At 41.0% G+C, this 25,778-nt stretch overlaps 2 protein-coding genes across 3 annotated transcripts in view; both read right to left on the bottom strand.

The window, feature by feature from the left end:
• The window catches only part of VAMP7 (vesicle associated membrane protein 7), a 282,802-nt gene that overhangs the window by 150,281 nt on the left and 106,743 nt on the right, over positions 1-25,778 (bottom strand). The window lies entirely within an intron of this gene.
• SPRY3 (sprouty RTK signaling antagonist 3) overlaps positions 5,939-25,778 on the bottom strand; it is a 126,597-nt gene continuing 106,757 nt past the window's right edge. Inside the window, exons 1-2 of one of the 2 annotated variants that reach the window (XM_070291943.1) lie at positions 15,391-16,401; positions 5,939-9,930 (exon numbers count right to left, since the gene is read on the bottom strand). In XM_070291943.1, the coding sequence (XP_070148044.1) occupies positions 8,961-9,827 (867 nt within the window). In that variant the 5' untranslated portion in view covers positions 9,828-9,930; positions 15,391-16,401 and the 3' untranslated portion in view covers positions 5,939-8,960. Of the gene's footprint in view, positions 9,931-15,390; positions 16,402-25,778 lie in introns of those variants that run through there. The other variant, XM_070291944.1, reaches the window with a different exon arrangement.

Below are 25,778 nucleotides of genomic sequence, written 5' to 3'. Positions count from 1 at the left end.
GGAATGGACAGGACAGGAATGGGTCTGGATACTCTGTTCTGGGGCTTGGAGGTCAGGAAACACATTCCTTGTGGTTATAGATCATTCTGAGGATACTACATCCCCAAATAACATACTTCCTCAAATCAGAAAGCCACTTCCCTCCTTCCTGGCTTCTATAGCAGTAGCTCTTCCTAATGGGTAGCCCTCCCTTCTGGCTTTTCGTACACACTGTCTTTAAGAAGAGGTGTCCTTTTTTTTGAGCCCCTTCCCTTCAACCTCTGACAGAACTCAGGAATGGGATCTACAAGTCCCATAGAAGTGGAAGTGGAAGTGTTAGTCCCTCAGTCATGTCCAACTCTTTGTGACCCCATGGACTGTAGCCCACCAGATTCCTCTATTCACGGAATTCTCCAGGCAGGAATACTGGAGTGGGTTGCCATTCCCTTCTCCAGGGGATCTTCCCCACCCAGGGATCGAACCCAGGTTGCCTGCATTGCAGAGAGTTTCTTTACCATTTGAGCCACCAGGGAAGCTGAGAAAGCCTAGGCTAATTCAATCCTAAGGTCACATTGTAATGGACCAACTTTAAGAAGTCTTGATGTCTCATTGATTTTGTATTTCTTTAATCCCTGTCTCAGTGAGGTAGAGAAATAAAAGAGTGACCTGTGTCCTCAGTTGCTGATTTCTTTGATTGTCACTAAGACCAAGTTTACTTTAAAGGTACACAAAATCTGCACAAGTGTTCAATCTTCATACATGTTATGTAGGCAGGCAGAGTATCCAAATGATTGATGGATTAAACTTTTTTTCAACTTTTATTATGTTGTTTTAGACAGCCTCACATATGTGTTGTACACAGTGAAAAGGTTGGCTTAAAACTCAACATTCAGAAAACTAAGATCATGCCATCTGGTCCCATCACTTCATGGCAAGTAGATGGGAAAACAATGAAAACAGTGAGACTTTATTTTTTGGGGAGCTCCAAAATCACTGCCAGAGAAGGCAATGGCAACCCACTCCAGTACTCTTGCCTGGAATATCCCATGGACGGAGGAGCCTGGTAGGCTGCAGTCCATGGGGTCTCGAAGATTTGGACACGACTGAGCGACTTCACTTTCACTTTTCACTTTCATGTATTGGAGAAGGAAATGGCAACCCAGTCCAGTGTTCTTGCCTGGAGAATCCCAGGGACAGGGGAGCCTGGTGGGCTCCTGTCTATGGGGTCACACAGAGTCAGACATGACTGAAGCAACTTAGCACCAGCAGCAGCAGCAAAATCACTGCAGATGGTGACTGCAACCATGAAATTAAAAGGTGCTTGCTTCTTGGAAAAAAAGCTATGACCAACCTAGGCAGCATATTAAAAAGTAAAGACAGTACTTTGCCAACAAAGGTCCGTCTAGCCAAAGCTATGGTTTTTCCAGTAGTCAAGTATGGATGTGAGAGTTGGACAATAAAGAAAGCTGAGTGCTGAAGAACTGATGCTTTTGAACTGTGATGTTAGAAGACTTTTGAGAGTCCCTTGGGCTGCAAGGAGATCAAATCAGTCAATCCTAAAGAAAATCAGTCCTGAATATCCATTGGAAGGACTAATGCTGAAGCTGAAACTCCAATATTCTGGCCTCCTGATGCGAAGAGCTGACTCATTGGAAAAGACCCTGATGCTGGGCAAGATTGAAGGCAGGAGGAGAAGGGGATGACAGAGGATGAGATGGTTGGATGGCATCATCGACTCGATGGACATGAGTTTGAGTGCTCCAGGAGTTGGTGATGGACAGGGAGGCCTGGCATGCTGCACTCCATGGGGTCACAAAGAGTCAGACACAACTGAGCAACTAAACTGAACCGATAACATTCCTCTGCATTTGGGCATAACCTTGTACATTAAAATATGCTTCTTTCGTGGCTCTCATGAAAAGCTCTAGGCATTAGTATCTTCATTTTGAAATGAAAATGAAAGTTGCTCAGCCATGTCCATCTTTTTGCAACCCCATGGACTAAACAGTCTGTGGAATTCTCCAGGCAAGAATACTGGAGTGGGTAGCCTTTCCCTTGTCCAGGAGATCTTCTCAACTCAGATATTGAACACAGGTCTCCCACACCACAGGCGGATTCTTTACCAACTGAGATATCAGGGAAGCCCTATCTTCATTTTACAGATGAGGAAACCAAAGATCCAGAGAGGGTAGAGAAAGACCAAAACCCTGGCCTATGAGTCAGCAGACCTGGATTCTCATATTCCTAACTTTGTCCCTGTGTGTTTATGAATGAGTTGTTTCCCCTCTCTGAATTTCAGCATCTGAATTTATCAAACAAGATGATTGAGCTTTCTCAACTCTGTTTACATATTATAAACACCTGGGAGCTTTTAAAAAATCCATTCCTCAACTTCACCTCCAAAGATCTTGATTTAATTGGTTTCAGAGTACTGTAATTTCCATATCACTAAGAAGCCAATCCAGGTAAAGCCACAAATTCAGTCTGGTATTTCTCTATAAAGGAGAGAAACACTGTCATTTAGTATAAGATTCAAATACCATGGGGACATGTCTTGTAATGGAGTTTGAAAGGCTGAGAGTTTTAGTGTGTGCATACCCTAACTCTGAACTCTATCTATCTCTTTCTCCCTCTCTCTCTCTCTCTCACACACACATACACATAATCATTCCAGTGGAAGTACTATAGTAGTTTGAAAAAAAATAATACTGATTTAAGCCAAGGACAAAGAGTAGTTTAAGTATACAGCCAAGCCAAGATGTTAGTAAAATGGAGTTTTGGGGTGACAGAAATAACTAATTATAGAACATTTTTCTTTCACATATTTTTTTCTTAGCCTTTGTTTTTCTTTCTGAACCTATGTATAGTATTCACACAACTTTTTTTCCTCTTTTCCCTTCAATATAGCTTATGTATTAAGATGGGCCTGGAAACTTCTCCTTATTGGAGGCCTTAACCCCCATTGGAAGGGGACTCTTTAAAAATTTTAGACTAAAATTAAGCCAACTAATCTTTGATATTACAAATATTAATGTTCCTTTTGTTTTAGAGTTTCTTTTTGTCATCAGAATGGTAGTACTTTGAAGGCTAAGAGTTAAAGGGTGGACCTAGGAGAATAAGGCCAAGGGAATTCTTCAGTCCCCCTTAGTTGATGCCTTAGGATGCATGTATGGTTCATCTCATCTTATCACAACAGAACATAAGTGACTTGAGCTTAAAGCCCTGTATTAATAAATCTATGGTGTTTGCCTGAAGGATTATTTCTGGTTTCTTTCCTTAGTGACCTGCAACAGCAGTGTTGGTTGGTTCTTCAAGGACTTGGGGATTTTCTAATCCTTGTCATCTGTGTCTTTTATTATCAGAAACATGACCATTATCTAATACAGTTCAAAGGATTGTTTTAATAGTTGGACAATGACAACTTGTGTGTCACGATTACCATCTTTTTTTCCAGGGGACTGGCCAGCAAATACATGTGGAAACAACATATATAACTTTGAAATGACAGCAAGGTCCCTAAACAGTGAGCAGTGTCTCTCACAAGATGTCTTTCCTTGAAAGCTATGTGTCTCCTTCATTCTGGCCTTTGAAAGCGGTAACACTGGTTTAAGGATCAAGATAAGGATATGGGCCTGGATTGTTACTCCTCATTTCCATGTAGATAGAAGCCCTTAGAAGCTAGTTAGAGAATTTTAGGTTTGGGAATGCAAATTTAATACGTTTCTCAGCACAATAAAGCTTTACATGCTTTAGAGATTATAGGTTATCTCCAATTCATTTTCAATGAATGTGATTAAAGATGTTAAGGGAAAAGCAGTAGCCTAGTGTACCAGTTTCGGAGAAGGCAATGGCACCCTACTCCAGTACGCTTGCCTGGAAAATCCCATGGATGGAGGAGCCTACCAGGCTGCAGTCCATGGGGTCGCGAAGAGTCGGACACGACTGAGCAACTTCACTTTCACTTTTCACTTTCATGCATTGGAGAAGGAAATGGCAACCCAGTCCAGTGTTCTTGCCTGGAGAATCCCAGGGACGAGGGAGCCTGGTGAGCTGCCGTCTATGGGGTCACACAGAGTCGGACACGACTGAAACGACTTAGCGGCAGCAGCAGTGTACCAGTTTAAGTTCATATGTCTCCCTTTATACACACACTTCTGTTGCTATAGTGGAGCCACAATGCTCCCCCATTGCTGCTAAGGCTGAAAATGCCAAAATTCATGCTTGGGCACCCACATGTGCATTACCCAAAAGCACAGGGGAGTTAGTATTCCACAGGGAAGGTATTTGACTAATAAGATGGGAGATAGCAGGTGAATTCTTCTCTCTTCTTCACCCAGATAGGCTGAGATACAGTATGGCCTATCATAAGAGATTGAGAAATTAGCTTGTCATGAAACAGATTGCTCTCCTTTGCTCCTGACCTATTTTTCCTTACTTCTACTTCCTTAGGATTTCATGTAAGCTTTTGCTTCAAACTCTATTTTCTAAGAAACTCAGACCAGGGCATCCAGAAATTAGGAAGTCTGGAATTAAGTCATCATTTCACCCTAATTTATAACCATGTGACTTTATGCAGTATTCTTTCTTTTTGCATCTTCTCCTCTAGCTATACGGAGAAGGCAATGGCACCCCACTCCAGTACTCTTGCCTGGAAAATCCCATGGACAGAGGAGCCTGGTAGGCTACAGTCCATGTGGTCGCTAAGAGTCGGACACGACTGAGTGACTTCACTTTCACCTTTCACTTTCATGCATTGGAGAAGGAAATGACAACCCACTCCAGTGTTCTTGCCTGGAGAATCCCAGGGACGGGGAAGCCTGGTGGGCTGCTGTCTATGGGGTTGCACAGAGTCAGACACGACTGAAGCGACTTAGCAGCAGCAGCAGCCTCTAGCTATAAAATGTTGATATTGGAGTAGAACTTCTTTAAGGGTCTTTCCAACTCTGAAATAATGCCAAGGTACATAATGTCTGTGTGAAGTAGGTGATGGGAAAAGGTGGTATACTGACCAATGACCATCAGTGTATTACTTACATGTGAATCAGGAGAATGCAGTCAATATAACCAGTGAGCTTGAATGTTAACAGCTCCAACCAATCTCAAGTTCCAAACATAGATTTAGTTCTACTTTCTGCAGAAAGGAATTGAATTAATTTCCTGGGTCTCTAAAGAGAAGGCCAAATAAACTCCTACCTTCTTGAGCCAAGTAAAAACACTTCCCTACTGGCTCCATATCATAAGCTGATTGAGAAATGGTAACTGGCTGCAAACCAAACATGTTTTCAAAGAGGGAAGTGGAGATCTGTAATGGCTCCATCTTGGGAAGCAAGGTAGCTAATATATGATGTCTATAACTATTGCTTCACTCCTAACATAGGAGCATGTGCGTTTCAACTCTTAGGGTGCAGGTGGACCGAAGTTAGGGAAAGAACCATTCACCATTTGAGGTTTATTATACCACGAAGGTTTATACTATGCTCCAAACTTCTATACCTGACTTTGGAGTCAGACAGCCTAGGTTCACATCTTAGTTTCAGCATTTACAAGCTTTGTTACCTTTGGCAAGTCATTTAACCCCTCTGTACTTCAGTTTCTCATTTGTAAAAGAGCAAGCATAATACTACATACATTGTAGAGTTGTCTTGAGGATTAAATGAGCTAAATAGGCAATGTGCTTGAAATAGTGCTTAGCACAGAGTAAGCACTATGCAAGTGTTCACTATATTTATTACAGCTATTGTGATGATGAAAGATGGGCTAGAACCAAAAAAAAAAAAAAAGCTCTTGGCTAAAGCCATATGAAATGTATCAAGGGACCAATATGTGGAAAGCAGTAGATTTGGGGGATAATAGATGATTTAACTGCAAAAAAATGCTAAGCAGGAAACACCCTCTAAATATTCCTGTTTATACAGTACATGACACAAAGTATAAAAATAATGAAAACAGAGCCTCTCTGTAGGATTTAGAGTTCTTTCGTATATATTTTAAATATACATGTGATACATTAAAATATATAGAGTTGTGTGAATATATATTTACATATGTATATGTAAATATATATATATATATATATCACTGAAGGGCTACATATGCACACTCACTCACATGTCTGTGTGCATACCCCAACAGGACCCATCTATACGTAAACCAGATGCAGTCCATATCAGGCCAACTTGGACGCAAATGAAAGCCCTAATTCAGCAGACTGCAGATTGCAACTACATTTGGGTAATCCTCCAGTTCCTTCTACCAAGTGTAAGGCCATTTAGAAATACACTGAGAAGAGCTCCTCTGGGTGTATGGCAAAGCCCAGGGCCCCTCCAGCAGTGCACAGTTTGCCTGAGTAAGGACTGCAGGATTGAGATATCAAGGAGCTAGCTATCAAGGAGGAGGGACTTGTGTTATGTTGGACCCTGAAACTAATAAGCAAACATCAATAGAATAATTTTAGCTCCAAGAACAAAGCACTAGTGTCATAGAATCCTTATATATCTCAGCTTTAAGCAAATTTCAGGCAGAAGCGAAGAGAAGTGTGTGTTGCTATTCATCACCATCCAGTGTGACCCAGAAAACTGGGCCCAGCTTTTAGGGATGGATAAGTTCAAAGGTCAATCAGGCAGACTTGGAAGATAAAAAGAAGTTACTTAAAATGGAAGGACTTGAAAGCAACATAAGAGGTGGTTTGGGTTTATAAATGTTCCAAGAAGCCAAACCTTGTATATGGCACCATTTGCAGCAATATCATTAACATTATTAATAATCATCAATAACATATTTATATATACAAAAATAGAGCAAAGCAATTCTATAAGAGGAGGTGAAAGGGAAGGTGAGGGTCTCTGCAGCTTAAATGTCAGTACACTTCAGGAAGATTCAGAACCAACGAAGACTGAGTGGCATGTATTTCTACAGTATATAGCCAAGAAGGGGACATCAAAGTGTTCCCTTTTCCTTCCCCCTGTGTAGGACTATACATTTCTCCCCACCTTTCCACGCTGTAATACATATCCATGCACACTTTAAAAGAGATGATGATATAGAGAGTCTGGAAGTCTTAAACTAAGTTGGAGCACCTTGGTTTCAAACAAGTGCCCTTCATCTTTGAATTCCTTAGTGAATTTTGGATTCACTGACAGAGGGAAACTGTTATCTAATTCTTGTCTTTTAACAGCAGTCCTTAGGAGCCTGCCATCACCACTGCAGCCTTTTCCCATTGAAGGCGAATCATAGCACAGGCTCTTAGTATTTTTTTTTTTTAAACAGAAGTCAGTTCTCTGCATCATACATCTTTCATCTCAGTTTTCCACTGTTGCTGAAATTTAGGTTCGCAGGCAACTGCCATTGCAGACAAAGCCAACAGCAAGCACAGTGTGTGCAGCGAAGGGTAGGTGCAATGGCGAAGATACAGCTTAATTAGGGCTTCCTTAAGCTTTTCTTTTCCACACTTGAGCTTCTGTAAGATGACAGAGCCAAAGGTGATGTCCACTGGGGGAAGCCTTGACAATTGAAAGGGAGTTAGCTACCCACTATGCCCCACATAAAGACCACCACACCAGGTTGGCATGATTCCTGAAGACTGAATGGGTATGGCTTTCTGTCATTGTTAATAGAGTCCTAGGAGAAATTTTCCATGACTTAATGTGGTGCAGTGTAGAGAATATTGAACCAGGAGTCAGAAGGCCTGTATTCCAGGCCCAACTCTATGAATTCTGTGTGTGACCTCGGGCAAATCTCTTTCTATTTCTAGGCCTCAGTTTTCCCATCTGTAAAATAAGGGCATTGAACTAGATTAACAGTTAAGATTCCTCCCAGCTCTAAAGTTTTATGACTTTTTATGTCCATTATTAAGGCCTGAGCCATGCAGTCTCAGGGCAGTTAGCTTCTAAGAGAGAACAGACCTCTGTAATATCCTTTGCTTTGCTCAGTTAGCTATAAAGCACGTCTGCCTTTGGCACTTGGGTCAGACATACAAAGTTATGAGCATCCTGGTTTACTATCCTACTCAGCATGCTAGTGGAATCTGTCAGTACTCTAAGGTGATTATTGGGAAAGGGAGTAAAACTTCAACCCATTAAACCTGGAAATAGAAGTTAAGTTTGCCTCATATGCTCATAAACTGGTGAGTGTGGTTATGAGTGCACACACACTATTGCTAGTGATCAGTTCATCACAGTAATCAATTTCACTTAATAAAAATTAGTAAATAGTATAACATAGCAAAGTTTGGTGTCAAAGGAAACACCGATGGAAAAAAACAGCACTTCTTGACGTGTTAGAGAAACAGGCAGGAGAAGACATAAATCTGATAGAACAAAATAGAAATATCTGCAGAGAAAGGATTAGTCAGAGAGAGAAGGAAGGAAGGAGAAGGTAGGGAGAGAGGAAAAAAAAGAGAGGAAAGTTAGAAGTAGAGAGGGTGAGAATGAAGTGGGAAGGAGTACAAAACAGAGTTAACACAAGAAGAGGAGGAAATGAGAGAGAGAGAAAAGACAAACAAGAGAGGGGCAGTAAACAGGGATAAGGGGTCAGATTCCCTGGAATATTGAACACTGTTCCACATGGACCTGTGAAAACCATTAACAGGAAAGCTTCCAAAGGCACTGTGGAAAGCAGAGTGATGCTCAGAGCCTACATTGAGAGGTATCATGTTGGGGAGCCCCTAAACCTCCACATTGCTGGCTCTGTCAGCCCTCAGTGTCCAAATCCTCATGCTTCTACATCACCTGAATTGGCCATGACAGCCATAAAGGCTGAGATGGTAGGGTACAAAAAGATTTAAGGGGAGTGGGATAGATACTGTGAGAAAGAACAAGGCATCCTGCACCAGGATGTACTTGACCATTCCCCTGACACTGCAGGAACGAAACTGGTGAGCCCTAATTTTGGCTACTTTCCTCCTCCTCCCCTTCTTCAAAGATGAGGCCTATGCTTTACTGACAGGGGCTAAGAGAAAGCTCTGGATCCCTTTGGAAGGAAGGTCATACAGACTTTTCCTGGGCCTTAGGGAAGGGCGCACTACCAGAAGAGATTTTTCTGCACACAGTGTTGGTGTGCCTCTTACAACGGCAGCCTGGTCGCCTGAGACTATCATAGCCCTGCTGGCACAGATGGAGGCATCCACGGGTAGGCAGGTAGCAGCACAGGCAGGGTAAGAAGAGGGAGATGAGGCTCATGGCTGCCCAGCGGACGAAGCAAGAGCCAGGCCCACAGGAGCAGGGCTCATCGGCGCAGTTGTCTTCATCGTCAGTGGAACAGTGGTAGAAGAGGCCTTTAACACAGCAGAGACAAGTGCCATAATCTAAGAGGCTCTCAGCAGAGCAAAGGCAACGCTGGTTGCATAGCCAGCAAGCGGGGAGAGGGCGAGCTGCTGTACAGAGGACACATTTGCAGCGCCCACACTCCTCACAGATGAAGAGGTGCTCACTGGGATGCATGGCAGATTGCTCAGCTTCTCCCTTCAGAGCACCATCAGCCTTTGGGTGGGCTCCTGTTCCAGGCTGGGTTCGGATGATGGACTGGCCTGAAGGTGAGGGTGTAATGCTGGCCAAGAGCCTTTGATCAGAGGCAGTGGTACTATGGGACATTGAGCTGGCAATGCTAGACTGGCTCAAATGCTGAGGCAAGGGCTGCAACTGATGGCACTGGCTGAGACTGCGGGGCAGAGCAGTGGGCATGGTAGCCAGGGACCAATCAGATTTGTGGGTTTGCACGATAAGGGAAGGACTGGAGAGGGCCTGTTTACAGGGAACTGGAGGACGGTCCACATAATCATTGCTAGCGTGAGTAGAGCGCAGCTGTTCAATAGGCAGAATTTGTTGGAAATCTTCTGTCACTGCAGCATCCATTTTGCCTCGATTCTTGAGTTCTGAGTGGTTTTGGGTCAGGGTGGCACTTATGGTGAAAAAGAGCCCTTGTAGTTACATGGGTCTTAGGGCACATCAGAAAATCCTAGGAGAGAAAGAATAAAAACAATAGATAAGAACGCATAGGCATGAGTACCTTGCAGGAAACCAACAAAGCTCAGGCCCCTATCCCCAGCTCTACCTTAAATCACTTTAGTCTTCATGTTACTCCCTGATTCTGTAATTGACCTCATCTATTTTTTTACAGGCATGTCTGGTCTTCTCGTCCAGACTATAAAGCACATTGGGAGCAAAGATCTGATTGTGGATTCCTTTTGTATTTCATCATATGACTAGAGTCATAGGAGCAGTTAGCTCATTCAGATGTTTCCTAACTGAAAAATTTAGGCCTTGAGCATCAAAATTCTAATAAAACTATCAAATGCTTAGGTCACATTTTGAGATTTTACAGAAAAACCCAAATGAATTTTTTGGCCAACCCAATACATATATATACATCAAAGCTTTCTTTTCAGTGAAATTTATAAGCATAAATAAACAAATGATAAAGGACACTGTGATTTAATGAATATAGGCAAGCAAGCAAGATGCAATAATATTAATAGCAGAGATATGGCAACGACACAGAGGGCAGAAATTAGACTATCTATAGAACAATGGCAGAAATTAGACTATCTATAGAACAATGGGGGAAAAGCCTTCCTAAGAATATAAAAAAATCCAAGACTAATCATCTTGCAGTTCTCCTCACTTCATAAGCTGCTTTAATTTATTGAGGAGGTAATTCTTTTAAATGGCGGCATGACTCCGGAATCAAACTTTTGTATACGCAGGAGTAAACCTAGTGATGGGGAACCATAAGAGAAGAGACCTGAATTAATTCAAATATCACCTGTAATTGTTCTTATTATGACCCTAAGTCAAGTCTATATATACTGATGGGATTTATTAGGCAGAATCTGCTTGGACTGCTTTTCTCTATCTTTACCTTATATAATAAACTGGTTTTCTTAAAGAACAGCAATGCTTTTATACAAAATTTAACCTAAGCTGAATATCTGGAAAATATATTCTCTCCTGATTTGATTGAGCCTGGTACTGATAATGATAACCATGAGGAAAATACTGTTCCAACTGTAGATTATTGTTTTGCACCATTTGGAAGACTGAACAGCCTGAAAAGGAAACCTAAACAAAAATCTAAGACTCATCTTGGAGGCATTAGGACCTAGGAAACACTAGCATGAATAAAGTATATATTTGAAATCCATCAGATTTCAGGCCTCCTCAAAAGAGATCGATTACGCACACTACTCTATGAGATGGAAAGCTTGAATGAGTAATAGAAAGGAACAAGTGACAGAGGCTAGTGCTTGATCAGGTTTCCATAAGCAAGCAAGCATGACACTGAAATGTGCCCAAAGCTCAATAGCAAGAAAAAAAAAATGTAGCTCATATAGGACTCAGTGGCTAATAATACAACCAGATTCATTGCCTTTTGAGGTTATATGCCAAAGCAAACTTATTTAGTTGAATTTGCATCTGCTCATTTTTTAAAAAGAAGATTTAGTTTGGTTAAAAATAACTTTTCTGCCACATCACATCAAAAAGTCAGTCTGACTATAATTTCATTTTTTAGCTACTTGTTTCAGTGTTACTCAATACAGCACAAGAAAATGCAGATAAACACTACGGAGATTCTAAGACTCAAATATGCAACCTTTGTCAAATCACTTACTTCTTTTGGGCCTCAGTTCCACTATCTATATAATTATAGGGGTGGCCGAGGTGATTTTGAAGGACTCTGCCCCACTATGGTCTGTAATTATATAACTATACAATTTGACAAAAGAATTCTCTTCATACCTTCTACATCTTCAGCCCTTGAGGGTAGACTGGGCAACATGCCCTTGTTTACCAAGGCATTCAAAAGCAAAACGGGTTGGACTCACAGCCCCCCGAAGTCTTACACCTCTACCTTTGCTGTACTTTTGTTAAGACTCACAGTCCCAGCATTAGAAAGGAACAGGTAGTTTTCATTTGAACACCCAAATAAACAAAGACACAATGTTCAGCCAGCTTGCAGAGTGTGTGGATCTAAGAGTCTTGGATTGGGAAGAGTCTTTTGACAACTGTATAAGAAATAAATGTATTCCCCATTGATGAGATAAATAATGTGTGGGGCCCTTCAAGCCCTTTACACTGTATGAAGAATAATACATACTCTGGATGCATTTTAGACTCACTGATTTCCCAAAGGAAACTAGATTTGAACATACTGGAAATTCCAAGGATCAATAACTCAAAGGAAAGCATTCAAGGTCTTAACATTACGGGAGATAATCATATGGGATTCCAAGGATGTTACTAGATATCTCAGAGATTTGCCCAGAAGGTTGAAAGCTAAGCTTGGAGGAATTTAGGTCATAATAGAAATGACTCAGAACCATGAGGGGATTCTATCTTGGCAGCAAAAGGGTATACTGTGTTTAGGTTAAGGGAGTGTATTTGGAAATTGATTAGACTGCTGCAAGACTGGAGAGTTCAGATACTTGGTTGGGTGATTAAAGGAAGCTTTGGGCATCAGTCTGGGATGATGAACTACTACTGTCTTGCTTCCAGATAAGGGGATTGACAAGATGAACTCGGAAGGTTTCTTCCTGCTCTATAAAATCTTTCTGAGAATGAAAACTGGAAGATCTGCAATATGGTGGGCAGTAGGACCTGGGTAAAATCAGGGTATTGAGGAGGATAAACCAGTATTGCATGACAATAAATTGTTTGCCATTCCGGATGTGCTGAATCCGATCTGGCTAACAGGATGAACTGAAATAGATACTGGAAGGGAAGGTAAGTGGGGGTGGGGTGGAGTGGAGAAACAAATAGACAGGAGGACTGCTGCAGCCTACAGATTAGATGAAAAACTACTACTACTGCCTGTATGTTTAGGATTCAGAAACCCACTCATTAAAGGGCCATTCATTGTGAGTAGCAACAGTGAAGCAACGGACTGTGCTGCAGGTCAATTCCATATTCTATGAAGTGAGAGAGAGAATATACATATCACATATTATTAACTAGGAGCCAAGGTGATTACAAGTCTTGGCTGCACATGGATGGGATCTAGTGATTTCTGTCACGTAGTGCCTCTGCAGTAATGAATGATGCATTGTAAACCCACTCCCATCTCGGTCCCTCTGGCCAGGTGCTCATAGCTTTCTCAACAGTGTTTCTGTAGCCCTGAAATTTGCTGTGTTCAACCTAAACAGAAATGTCTTTTCTTATGTGAACGTGGGGACTCGAAAGCTAAATTCATTCAAGAAATGCTGTTTGTTAATGAAAGAAAAATGTCTTTTCTCCCTGGAACTGAAAAGCTGCCATGTTGGGACTAAAGTTGCAAACTTTCCTAGCTAAAGCTCTTCTATGCTAACCCCCTTAAGAGGCTTTTGATTTGGGTGATAAATCCTTTCTGATATGGTATGACTCAAGCTTGATTTCAAGAAAGAAGGGAGAAGAGAAGGCTGGCTCCTGTTTTCTCCTGTTCCTATGGGTTCAATGCTGTTTTGTACCTTACTGTGTAACGGCTCTGGGGTGTGTTGCTTTTTTTTTTTTTTCCTGTGCTCTGCTGTTATATACACTCGTTCTCAGAATAACCGAAAGCAAACATAGGGGGGATTTCTGCTATGGCTTTCTGTGTTTTCTTAGTTCTACTGTTCCAAAGTCTGCTCTCTCAAAATCCCTCTCTGTGCAAAAGCATTTGCATCTCTATCAAAGCACTCCCCCCTGACAAATACCAAGTTGTATATAGTTTACATTACTAACCTCTCAGCCACTGAGTGGGCCTCCCTCCTACCACATACATCTTGTTGGAGCTGCCAGGTTCTCACCACATTTAACTCTTAACTTGTCACTTTGCTACCCTAGTCCTATTCATTACCTTCAGTTTCATTAAGACACACAGCAGTTTATTTCCAACCAGAGAGTCTTGCAGTTGTAAGAGCTTGCCTTTTTAAAGATAGGGGTGTTTTAGTGTAGTGATATTACAAGGAAAACTTGTAATATCAAGTGAATTCACAGACTTCTAATCCTGAAGAAAATGCTAGTTCTTCATTTAAGAAGTAGGAATCTTTTCTTTAAACCCCAAATTCTTTTATAAGAGACAGGAAACTGAGTTCTGGGTGACTGTGGGCAAGTGACTTCTGTTCCAGGCCTGTTTCTTCATCTGCAAAATGAGGAGGGGTATTAAAGGAAGGTTTGAAAAGTCCTTTCTTGTCCTTATGCTCTAAAATTTTATGCTGGGTTTGCTGGTTGTATTCCTCTGCCTCAGAAGTCTTTCATGAAGAATTAGCGCCCTTTCCCTCAGGTTCTTTACTTCTCCACTAACTCAACTTCTCAACTCTGACTCCAAGTCACCCAGATCACTCACTAACTAGATTTATCAGCTAGAGAGAACTAAAACAGAACACAAACAAAAGGCCAAAATGGATAGAATGGTACAACAAAGTCTTAGAAATTTTTATTTAGATGTTTCGGGAACAGGATTAATACTTCTTTGGGGATAAAAAGCTAGCCTGTGCCTTATCTGTATGTATGTATGCAGCTGACTTGTTGGGAACATGATTTAATACCTGGTATAGCCAAATTACATTACAGTGAGGCTTTAATGCACCCAGAAAAACAACAATAGTTTGCATTTCAAAATAGATTTTCCGTTTAAGAGTTCAAGGTCTGTTTTCCATTCATCAAACATGGGTTTGCAGCATACAGAGGCCAGTGGCAATGATCATTAGACAAATGGAAAAGAGTGTGCACCACGGCCCTAGGTCCTATCAAACATCTACTGGCTAACCAGACATGCTGACAGATTCTCACTGTGGACAAAATTTCCATATGCCACACAGAGACATGTGTACACACACCCCGGCCTGGATCCAAAGGTTTCTAAATCCTTGCTCTGACTCAATGTAAGTAGGGGGTTATGCCGTGTCAGCTTGCGCCATTTCTACCCAGAGCAAGGTGATGTGATGAAATCTGAGCGATGCACAGCCCAGACTTGTGAGCCAATCGGAGACTAGCCCTGCACTGACAGGATGCCCGCTGGGCAGCCAGACTGGCCTCAGCACGGGTTCCCCCTACGTTCTCAGCTTGGGTGGTTAGGCTGCGCTACCCAGAGCTTAGGCAAGCCCCACAATTCATCCTAAGGTCAACAGCCTAGAAATTCCATTGACATCGGGCTGTAGGAAGAGCGATTTAGAAGTTCCCTTTCGATTTAGCCATGTCCAACATGGATAGTTTTCTGCAAGGGGCTGTTTCATTGAAATCTCAGTTGAACGGTTTTCATTTTATTTCACCCATGCGCTTGAGCTTGTGCGCGTGCACAGACACGCTCTCTCTCTCTCTCTCTCTCTCTCTCTCTCTCTCTCTCTCTCATACACACACACATACACAGAGACACACACACATGCACGATGACGGGAATGAATGGCAATCTGTGCATTGCATAGAAAGGATTCTGAGGTCTTGAGGAGCTCATCGCTCAGCTTACCTTGAAGCAAGGGCTGAGCCATTCTGAGAGAAGCCGAACTCATGGTCCATCTGGCTCAAAGGACCTCTTCTTCTCCCGAGTCTTTAGGTTTCTCCACCTCTTTTCGGAAAGTCTGAATGAAAACTCCTTCCCTGGCAGTGGAGCCAGAAACAGAGATAGTTCTGTCTCGGGCTTTCTGACACTGCACAGAAAAGGGAAAGGGAGGAAGGGGAAAAGAGAGAGAGAGAGAGAGACGGTGGCGCTGAGGAGAGTCGGACTTGTAGTGGCAGATACTTTGTGTAGATTTTCCACGCAGATCTCAATCCTGATGCACGTATTCCCCAAAGAAAGCTCAGCAGGGTAAGTTGTTCACCTCCTCCTCTTTCTCCTCCTCCTATTTCTCCTCCCCGTCCTCCCCCGCCTCTTTCTCCTCCTCCTTCTCCTCCTCCTCCTCCTTTTTTTCCCCTCCTCCAGCCTTTTCCTTCCCCTTCTCTTCCCCTCCCCCGCCCCTCCCCCTTCCCTCCTCCCTCTTCCCTCCTCCTCCACCCCTGATGCCTCCGCCTCGGTCTCCTTCCCATCTGACAGCTGAACCGAAGCCGCAGCAACTGCGGTGGGAGACCGGGGGTCTCTCGACCGAGCAGGAGATACCGCTAGGGTCCGATGATTTGTGTAGCTTCGCGGGCGTGGGTAGGACGTCCGCAGAGAGAGGAGCGGCGGGGTGGTTCGAGGCGGGGGGAAGGGGGGATGAGATCGCAGTGTGTGTGCAGCTTGCTCGGCGAGCCCGCAGTTTTGTGAATGTAGACATTTTCTCGAGGTCTTGTGAATGGGTTACACGGGAGGATGGGAGGGGAGAGATTTAATGCTCCTTGTTAGAGCCTCTCTCTCCGTCCCCCCACTCCCCAGCCTCCCCCTCCCCACCTCCATTTGCTTTCCCGGAGCTATAGCTCTTAATGCTTGCCTAAGTGGCGTCATCCCAGCTGAAATTGAATCGACCCATTAGAACTCCCCATAGGAATTTCTGTATCCGGTCCCTGGGTAATGACTGAAACAGGATTTAAAGGGGAGTGGGGGAGGGGCGAAGAGGAACAATTTCAAGGAGTCCTCATTTAATATCTCTGCCAATTGCGGTCCTATCAAACCTTTCAGCCCTGATTGAGTGATCACAGCTTCAGCTGGAGAGACTGCGCTTCCCCTTTGTTTCAGGGTCTCTCCCACCTCTTTTGCACATTTGTTCCCATTTTTTGAGCACTAATAATGATTATACATCCATCATCCATTGAGGAACCATTCCTTTCCCTTTCTGGGTTGAGTATGTTATATATCCAGCAAATATTTGTCAGTGCCATCTTTTGTGCTTGGTATTGTGGATTCAATAAGGAAGACCAAATTCCTGCCTTCAGGGGGCCTCCTTGGGACTGCCAGGCTCCAGAAAATAATGAAGTTTTGCCCATTTTCTCTTCAAGTGAAGGACAAAGCTTTCTGGAAATGATCCTCAGTGCATATTTAATTCAATAGGAAAATGTCTTCCTCCTGGGCACGCAGACAGAAGCACTTGAATGAAAACAAGCCTCATATTTAAAATAGATCTGATTTCAAGCCCTGCTTCAATGGACAAGTAGCAGGAGCTTGACCATCGACATTCTTAAGATACTTTGGTTACCCCATCTATAAAATTATGATGGTAAATGGCGACAGTTCAGAGTAAAACAAACTGTGAATTAGGAAACTCAAATTCTTAATCTTACTCTAACTCCTTGTGTGACCTTTGCAATTTACTTTCTCCTCTAGTGCCTCAATCTCTACATTTACATGAGGGTATCTGATTGGGCAATTGCTAAAGTCCCTTTTAAGCTCTGACATTATTTATACCCTCTCAGGAGGGTTATGAAAACAAAAGAAATCGTGTGGGTCTGCATGTGCACGTAGCAGTGTCAAAGGTTCTCCAAACTGTTCCGTTCATGTGTATGGATGTGTGTGTGTGCACGCATACATAAATATATATGCGTTTGTGTGTGTGTATCTATATAAATAGATACATTTCTAACCAAATCCACATCTCTACCCAATCAGAAATTCCAGTGAAGACATTTCCCTGTGTAAATTCTTCTCTTTTGTAATTCAACCTTCTTCCTTACTTTTAACATTGACCTACGTTTATCAAAATCACAAAAACCATTAAACTAATAAATATGTAGATTCATCAGCAGAAAAGGATAGATTTCCCGATATGTTCATTCATCCATTTACTCAACAGTTATTTACTGCATGTCAGCTACGTGCAATAGCTGTACTAACTAGATTCGGGTCGAACAGATCAGAGTCCACATTTTTGCTCCTCAATTTGTAAGCTATCTGACTTTGGGAAAATCAATTCACCTCTCTGGACCCTGTTTCTTCATCTTTAAATGGAGATAACAGTATTTCCTACTTCACAAGATTGTGCTGTTTCCTATAGATTAAACAGAGTCTTGCATTTAAAAGTTTTGTCATGTGTCTGGCATAGCTAAGTGTTCAAAGAGCAGTAGATATGAGTATTTAGAAACTGTTCTCATTAATGTATCCTGTAGGATAGGCAAAAGATTATTTTAATTTGAAGCCTTTTTTTAAGTCCAGCTTTAAAGTTGAACAGATATGTGCCAAATATATCTTCCTTAAATGTGGCTTATTGTCACATTTTATGCTTTTGTTCAAAAACTTATTTCTAATTCCTAGAGCATTAAGTCTAAATTACTTTGCCTGTCAATCAAGTTATTCTCCAACTATATACATTCCACTTCTCTCCTCAACATATCTTAACATAAGACAAGTTGAATGTTTCACTCTTTTCAGATATCAATTCACATGGCTACCCCTAATCCAGCTTTTCATATGTATCCTCCACATGAATTATATATACTCATTTTCTACCTTCAGGTCTTAATTCCTCTGTGACTCCTTCTCTGACTATTAAAGCTCCTTTGTGCTCTAAAACCCTATGGTAGTTTTTACTGATACCCTAATTTATTTTTATATTTGTAACTTCTACAACACTTCTAACTATGTCCTGTCCTCATTATTCAGTATACTCTGTTAGATATACTCTTCCTTCTTTCAAAAACTTTTCTGAATGAACTCTCATATTACAAATAATCTGAACAAATAGTTGCTATAAAGTGTGAAAAGATGTGGTTAATTCACTATAAAACTATAATTGGAGATTTCTAAAACATAGCAATAAGGACAATATTTGGAGGGGCGAGTGCTTTTTCTGGTATACATTAACATTAGTTATTTATTTTTTGAAAATCACTTCCTTTTGGAATAGATGAGTTGACCAGTGCTGAGATAGTATCTCCAAATTCCACTGGAACCAAATTAAGGTCAGTAAGGTGTCTATAAAAAGAAAAAAGGCATGAGATTGGGAAATAGCAGACCTGTGTTCGCTTCTAGGCCCAACACTGTCACTAGCTAGCTGTAAAATCTTGGACAACTCAATGAATCTCTCAAAACATATTTCCTGAAAAGCACAGTATTAACAAAAGAGCTAAGAAAGTATATCTTCTAAAATGCCTTGAATCTAACAAGCTTGTAAAATAAGTTGTCAGGTATCACATAGTGGATTTTGTAATGCCTCAACATTGATTTCTATAAAAAATTGTACTGTCCTGATATCTTATCAAAAATAATGAAACTACAAGTAATTTAGAAACATAAGAGCCTAAAGCACAAATAAAAATATTCATGTATGTTTCCAAAAGTCATTTATTCATTCAGTAAGCACTAATCGTGTGAACAATGTGCCAGGCCCTGAGGTGGGGATGTATCAGCAAAGAAAAATATGATAAACATTTTGTTTACATTAAAAGAAATTACTTTCTAGAATGGGAGACAAGACATTATAATTAAGGATGATAAAGAAGAGGACAACCTAACCGGCCTTTTGGGGAGAGAAGTGATTAAGCAAGGATTTTTCTAAAGCTAAATGATTTCTAAGCTAAGGTCTGCAGGATATGAGTTAAGGAGGCATTTCAGGAAGAGTGAACAAAATATTCAAAGGCAACAGAATATATAACAACACAGAATATTCAGGGATACCAAGTAACTTAGAATGCTTAGGGCAAAAGTCCTTGAAGAGATTTGCAAATGAGAGGGTTCCATGGTGTAGTGATTAAGAGTCTAAGTTCCGGAGTGGGTTGACCTAAATCAAATCTCTGGTCTGCAACTCGCCAGTTGTGTAACCTTGACCAAGTTACTTAATAACTTTGGGCCTTGGTTTCTCATTTGTAAAATTGGTACAATTTATAAATATACCTCATAGGGTTGTTGTGAGAATTAAATGGATTAAAACATGTAAAATGCTTAGAACAGTGTCTGGCACAGAGTAAAAATCTCTCCAAACCACTTGAATGTCAACTCCATAAGGGAAGAAAATTTAGTTTTTGAATCACCAGCACTTAGATAATGAGTGACTCACCTAAAATGTGAGAAGGTTAAATCATCTCAGCTGTTTCTGTTGCTGCCTTATTATAGGACCACAGAGTAAAGATATAGTAATGAATTAATATTTAAAATAAATGTATTAACTATATTGTTAATGATGATATTATGCTGTAAATATAAAGAAGGCTGAGCACTGAAGAACTGATGCTTTTTAACTGTAGTGCTGGAGAAGACTCTTGAGAGTCCCTTGGACAGCAAGGAGATCAAATGAGTCAATCATAAAAGAAATCAACCCTAAATATTCATTGGAAGAACTAATGCTGAAGCTCTAATACTTTTACTACCTGATGCAAAGAGCCAACTCATTGGAAAAGACCCTGATGATGAAAAGACCCTGAAGATTGAAGGTGGGAGGATAAGGGGATGACAGAGGATGAGATGGTTGGATGGCATCACTGACTCAATGGACATGAGTTTGAGTAAACTCCGGGAACTGGTGATGGACAGGGAGGCCAGTCCGTGGGGTCTCAGAGAGTTGGACACAACTGAGCCATGAACAACAACAACAAATGCTATATATTAATTAATATATAATTAATAAATGAATCCCTGCTCTCAAGTGGCTCATAATTCAGTAGGAAAGATACCAAATAGACAAATGTAATAAAGGATGGTAAGTGCTATGGTAGGGAGCAGAGAAGAAACACACCTAATCCAGTATTACAGAGGCTATGGAATGCTTCCTTAAAAAGATAATGTTTAACTATAAATTTAATGGATGAGATAGCCATTACAGCCAGAGGGAATAGCATGTACAAAAGCCAAGAGGATGGCCTTGGCTTTTGAAAAAAGAAAACATCACTGAATCTCTCAAACTTAGCATAATGTCTGGTGTAGAGTAGATGCTCAGAAAATATTTAATAAATATGAGAATAATTTAAAATCTGTGACAATCCAGAAGGGTTGGATGAGGAGGGAGAAAGGAGGGAGGGGACATGGGTGTACCTATGGTTGATTCTTGTTGATGTTTGACAGAAAACAACAAAACTGTAAAGCAATTACTGTTCAATTAAAAAATAAAGTGGCAAAAAAATCATTGCAAGCAGAGATAACAGAATGAACAAAGATACAAAGGTGTGAAAGCAACATGTTTATGAACTACCCTAAGAGGGTCCCCTATACTCATAGCCTGAAGAAGTGAGAAGCAGAAATTTTCTCTAGAAGGTGCCACCTACATATTTGTAAATGTACTGAGCTTATTTAGATTTTATTAAATTATAGCAAGTAAAATCCAGAGATAAAGCCACCCACCTATGGTTACCTAATCTATGACAAAGGAGGCAAGAATATACAATGGAGAAAAGACGGTCTGAATAAACTCAAAATGGATTAAAGGCCTAAATACAAGGCTGGACACCATAAAACTCCTAGAGAAAAATATAAGAAGAAAACTCTTTGACATAAATTGCAGCAATTATTGTAGATCTCTTTTGATTCACCTCCTAGAGTAATGAAACTAAAAATAAAAATAAATAAATAAGACATAATTAAACTTTAAAGCTTTTGCACAGCAAAGAAAACCATAAACAAGATGAAAAGAAAACCATCAGAATGGGAGAACATGTTTGCAAATGAAGCAACTGACAAGGGGTTAATCTCCAAGATGTACAAACAGCTCATGCAGCTCAATATCCAAAATAAATAAATAAATAAATAAGAGAGGGAGAGAAACAACCCAATCAAGACATGGTGGAAGACGTAAAAAGACATTTCTCCAAAGAAGATACACAAATGGCCAAGAGGCACATGAGAAGATGCTCAATATCACTAATTACTAGAGAAATGCAGATTAAAACTAGAATGAGGTATTACCTCACACCAGTGAAAATGGTAATCATCAAAAAATCTACAAACAATAAATGCTGCAGAGGATATGGAGAAAAGGAACCCTCCTATACTGTGGGTAGAAATGTAAATTGGTATAGCCACTATGAAGAACAGTATGGAGGTCCCTTAAAAAACTAAAAATAGAACTACAATACGACCCAGCAGTCCCACTCCTGGGCATACACCCCAAGAAAACCATAATTCAAAAGCATACATGTACTTCCACATTCACTGCAGCACTGTTTACAATAGCCAGGACATGGAAGCAGCCTAGAGGTCCATCAACAGAGGAATGTATAAAGAAGATGTGGTACATATATACAATGGAATATTACTCAGCCATGAAAAGGAACAAAATTAGGTCATTTGTAGAGACCTGGATAGACCTAGGGTCTGTCATACAGAGTGAGGTTAAGTCAGAAAGAGAAAAATAAATATAATATATTAACGTATATGTGGAATCTAGAAAAACAGTACAGATGAAGCTATTTGTGGGCAGGAATAGAGATGCAGACGTGGTGAATGGACATGGGAACAAGGGTGAGGGGTGGGCATGAATTGGGAGAGTAACTTTGACATATATACACTACCATGTATAAAATAGGTAGCTAGTGGGAAGCTGCTATCTAGCAAGGGAGCTCAGCTTGGCGTTCTGTAATGACTGAGAAAGCTGGATTGAGGGGAGGTGGAAGGGAGAGAGGTCCAATGGAAGGGGGTATATATATACATATAGCTGATTCACTTCATTGTACAGCAGAAACCAACACAACATTGTAAAGCAACTTTTGTTGTTGTTGTTCAGTCACTAAGTTGTGTGCAACTCTTTGTGACTACTTGGACTGCAACATGCTAGGCTTCCCTGTCCATCACTATCTTCTGGAGTTTGCCCAAATTCATGTCCATTGAGTCGGTGATGCCATCCAACCATCTCCTCCTCAGTCACCCCTTTCTCTTCTTGCCCTCAATTTTCCCCAGCATCAGAGTCTTTTCCAATGAGTCGGCTCTTTGAAACAGGTGGCCAAAGTACTGGAGCTTCAGCTTCAGCATCAGTCCTTTCAATTAATATTCAGGGTTTATTTCCTTTAGGTTTGACGGGTTTGATTTCCTTGCTGTCCAAGAGACTCTCAAGAGTCATCTCCAGCACCACAATTCAAAAGCATCAATTCTTCAGTGTTTGGCCTTGTTTATGTCCAGCTCTCACATCCCTACATGACTCCTGGAAAAATAGCTTTGACTACACGGACCTTTGTTGGCAAAATGATTTTGCCAACAAAATAAAAATATTTTATTTTTAATATATTGTCTAGATTTGTCATAGCTTTCCTTACAAGGAACAAGCTGCAGGCACCATCGGCAGTGATTTTGGAACCCAAGAAAAAAATTTCTTCTAGAAAGTCATGTAGGTCTTCATAGAATGGGTCAACTTCAGCTTCTTTGGCATCAGTGCTTGGGGCATAGGGTTGGATTACTGTGATGTTGAGTGGTTTTCCTTGGAAAGGAACCAAGATCATTCTGTCATTTTTGAGACTACACCCAAGTACTACATTTTGGACTCTTGTTGACTATGAGGGCTACTCCATTTCTTCTAAGGGATTCTTGCCCACACTAGTAGATATAATGGTCATCTGAATTAAATTCACCCATTCCCATAGTCCATTTTGTTCACTGATTCCTAAGATGTCGATGTTCAACCTTGCCATCTCCTGCTTGACCACGTTGAATTGACCTTGATTCATGGACCTAAACTTCCTGGCTCCTATGCAATATTGTTATTTACTGCTTCAGACTTGACTTTCACCACCAGACACATCCACTACTGAGTGTCGTTTCGGCTTTGGCCCAGCCTCTTCATTCTTTCTGGAGTCATTAGTAATTGCCCTCTGCTCTTGCCCAGTAGCACAGTGGACACTTTCTGGTCTGGGGGGCTCATCTTCCAGTGACATATCTTTTAACCTTTTCCTATTGCCCATGGAGTTCTCGAGGCAAGAATACTGGAGTAGTTTGCCATTTCCTCCTTCAGTGGACCACGTTTTGTTAGAACTCTTCACTAGGAGTTCTGTGAAGTGTCAGGATGCCTCGTGGGGACCTGTCTGACTTGGTTGGCCCTGAACAGCAAGGCTCACAGCTTCACTGACTTACACAAACCCCTTCACCACGACAAGGCTGTGATCCATTAAGGGGTGTAAAGCAACTATATCCTCTTTAAAAAATAATGCAAACAATTCAACTTTGACAAATAATTGTAGTGAGTGAAATACATTATACCTAAAAAATCTTTGTATAAGAGTCCAATAGAGTGCCTAAAATAATCATTCAGTCAGCTTAGTTCAGTTGCTCAGTCATGTCCGACTCTTTGCGACCCCATGGACTGCAGCACACCAGGCCTCCCTGTCCATCACCAACTCCCAGAGTTTACCTAAACTCATGTCCATTGAGTTGATGATGCCATTATCATTATCATGTGATTATCATTATCATGACTGGCCTGGTGGCTCAGATGGTAAAGCATCCGCCTACAATGTAGGACATCAGGGTTCAATCCCTGGGTCAGGAAGATCTCCTGGAGAAGGAAATGGCAACCCACTCCAGTATTCTTGTCTGGAAAATCCCATGGACGGAGGAGCCTGGTAGGCTACAGTCCATGGGTTCGCATATGACTCCATAATCATTATCAGAGTCTTAATCCATAAACCCAATCAAATAAAAAGTTCTCTTAGCCTATAACACATTCTCTCTTATGTTATCTGCATAAAACATCTACTCTGTACAAATTCTGAAAGACTTTCTTCATTCTCTTTTCCCAGAATACAGCTCAAACCTATTGAGAACTTGCAAGTCCTGTATGAAACCAGCTCTGTCCACACTCGACCAGAATCAAGGGGAGCTCTTTAGAAGTGCCAGATGAAAAGCTGACCTATCTTCATCCTGATTCAACAGTGATGAAGGCCAGAATAAGCAAGCAATGCCAAGTAAACTGAAATTCTTAACCACGAAACTTATAGGGATGGTCATAATTATTTTCCTTTCCAAAGAAGCTGACAAACAAGTATAGGAGCAATATCACCATGAGACAATGATACAGAAAAGTCAGAGAGAAAAACAACTTATGGAGAGGTAGGAGGGAGAGACAATGTGGTCCTGGGGAAAAGAAAACTGGATTGAGTAAGGAAATGTAAACTCCAGTATTCTCACCTGCTGTTTGGCGTTGGCAGGTCATTTTTCATCTCTAGGCCCTATTTTTCTCATCTATAACATAGTAAATTTCAACGTAATTCAATAAAAGAAACACACTGAGCACCTAGTTAATGTCAGGCAATATACTTGATCGATACAGAGATGAATGTGACAATATGCCATGTAGTAGGTCCTCATTACATATGGGTTGAATGAATAAATTAGTGGTCTTATCCTCTCATTATTTACAGTCTAGTAGAGTAAATAGACATGTAAACACATAAACTGTGATAAAATCTGTCACTAAATCAAATGAGACATGATTGTGGCCTGAATCCAGGTAAGGACAGAGTAGATGAAGAAAAGTGGATGATAGGTAGAATGTGGGTGTGTTTATGCACTTATTCACTTAGTCATGTCTGACTCTTTGCAACCCCATGGACTGTAGCTTACCAGACTCCTCTGTTCATTGGATTCTCCAAGCAATAATACTGGAGTGGGTAGCCATTCCCTTCTCCAGGTTATCTTCCCTACCTAGGGTTCAAACTTGGGTCTCTGAGCCACGAGGGAAGCCTGATAGTTAGAATATAGAATAAAAAAGACTTAGTGAATTATTAGATATGGCATACTAATTGTGCAAATTACTGAGATATGGAGGGAACGTTAAAAAATAAGATTTGAGTATGTTGCATTTAAGGTACACATGTAATATCTAAATGGTAACCTAGATAATATTATACATGGGTTTTGAGCTTAAAAGTGGCTATGAATCAGGAATCAAAATAAGCTTCACCTCCAGAGATTCTTATTCAAGAGATCTTGAGTGAGACCCAGAAAATCTGCATTTTCAAAAAGCCCAACATGGTCCTTGATTGTACCGTGATTTCTCTTCCCTCTGGACTGTTTTCCTTGCCTGAAGTGTTGGAAAC

The sequence above is a fragment of the Ovis canadensis genome, chromosome X (genome assembly GCF_042477335.2).
Source record: "Ovis canadensis isolate MfBH-ARS-UI-01 breed Bighorn chromosome X, ARS-UI_OviCan_v2, whole genome shotgun sequence".
Lineage (NCBI taxonomy): Eukaryota > Metazoa > Chordata > Mammalia > Artiodactyla > Bovidae > Ovis > Ovis canadensis.
This window is presented reverse-complemented; position numbering and strand designations above follow the sequence as displayed.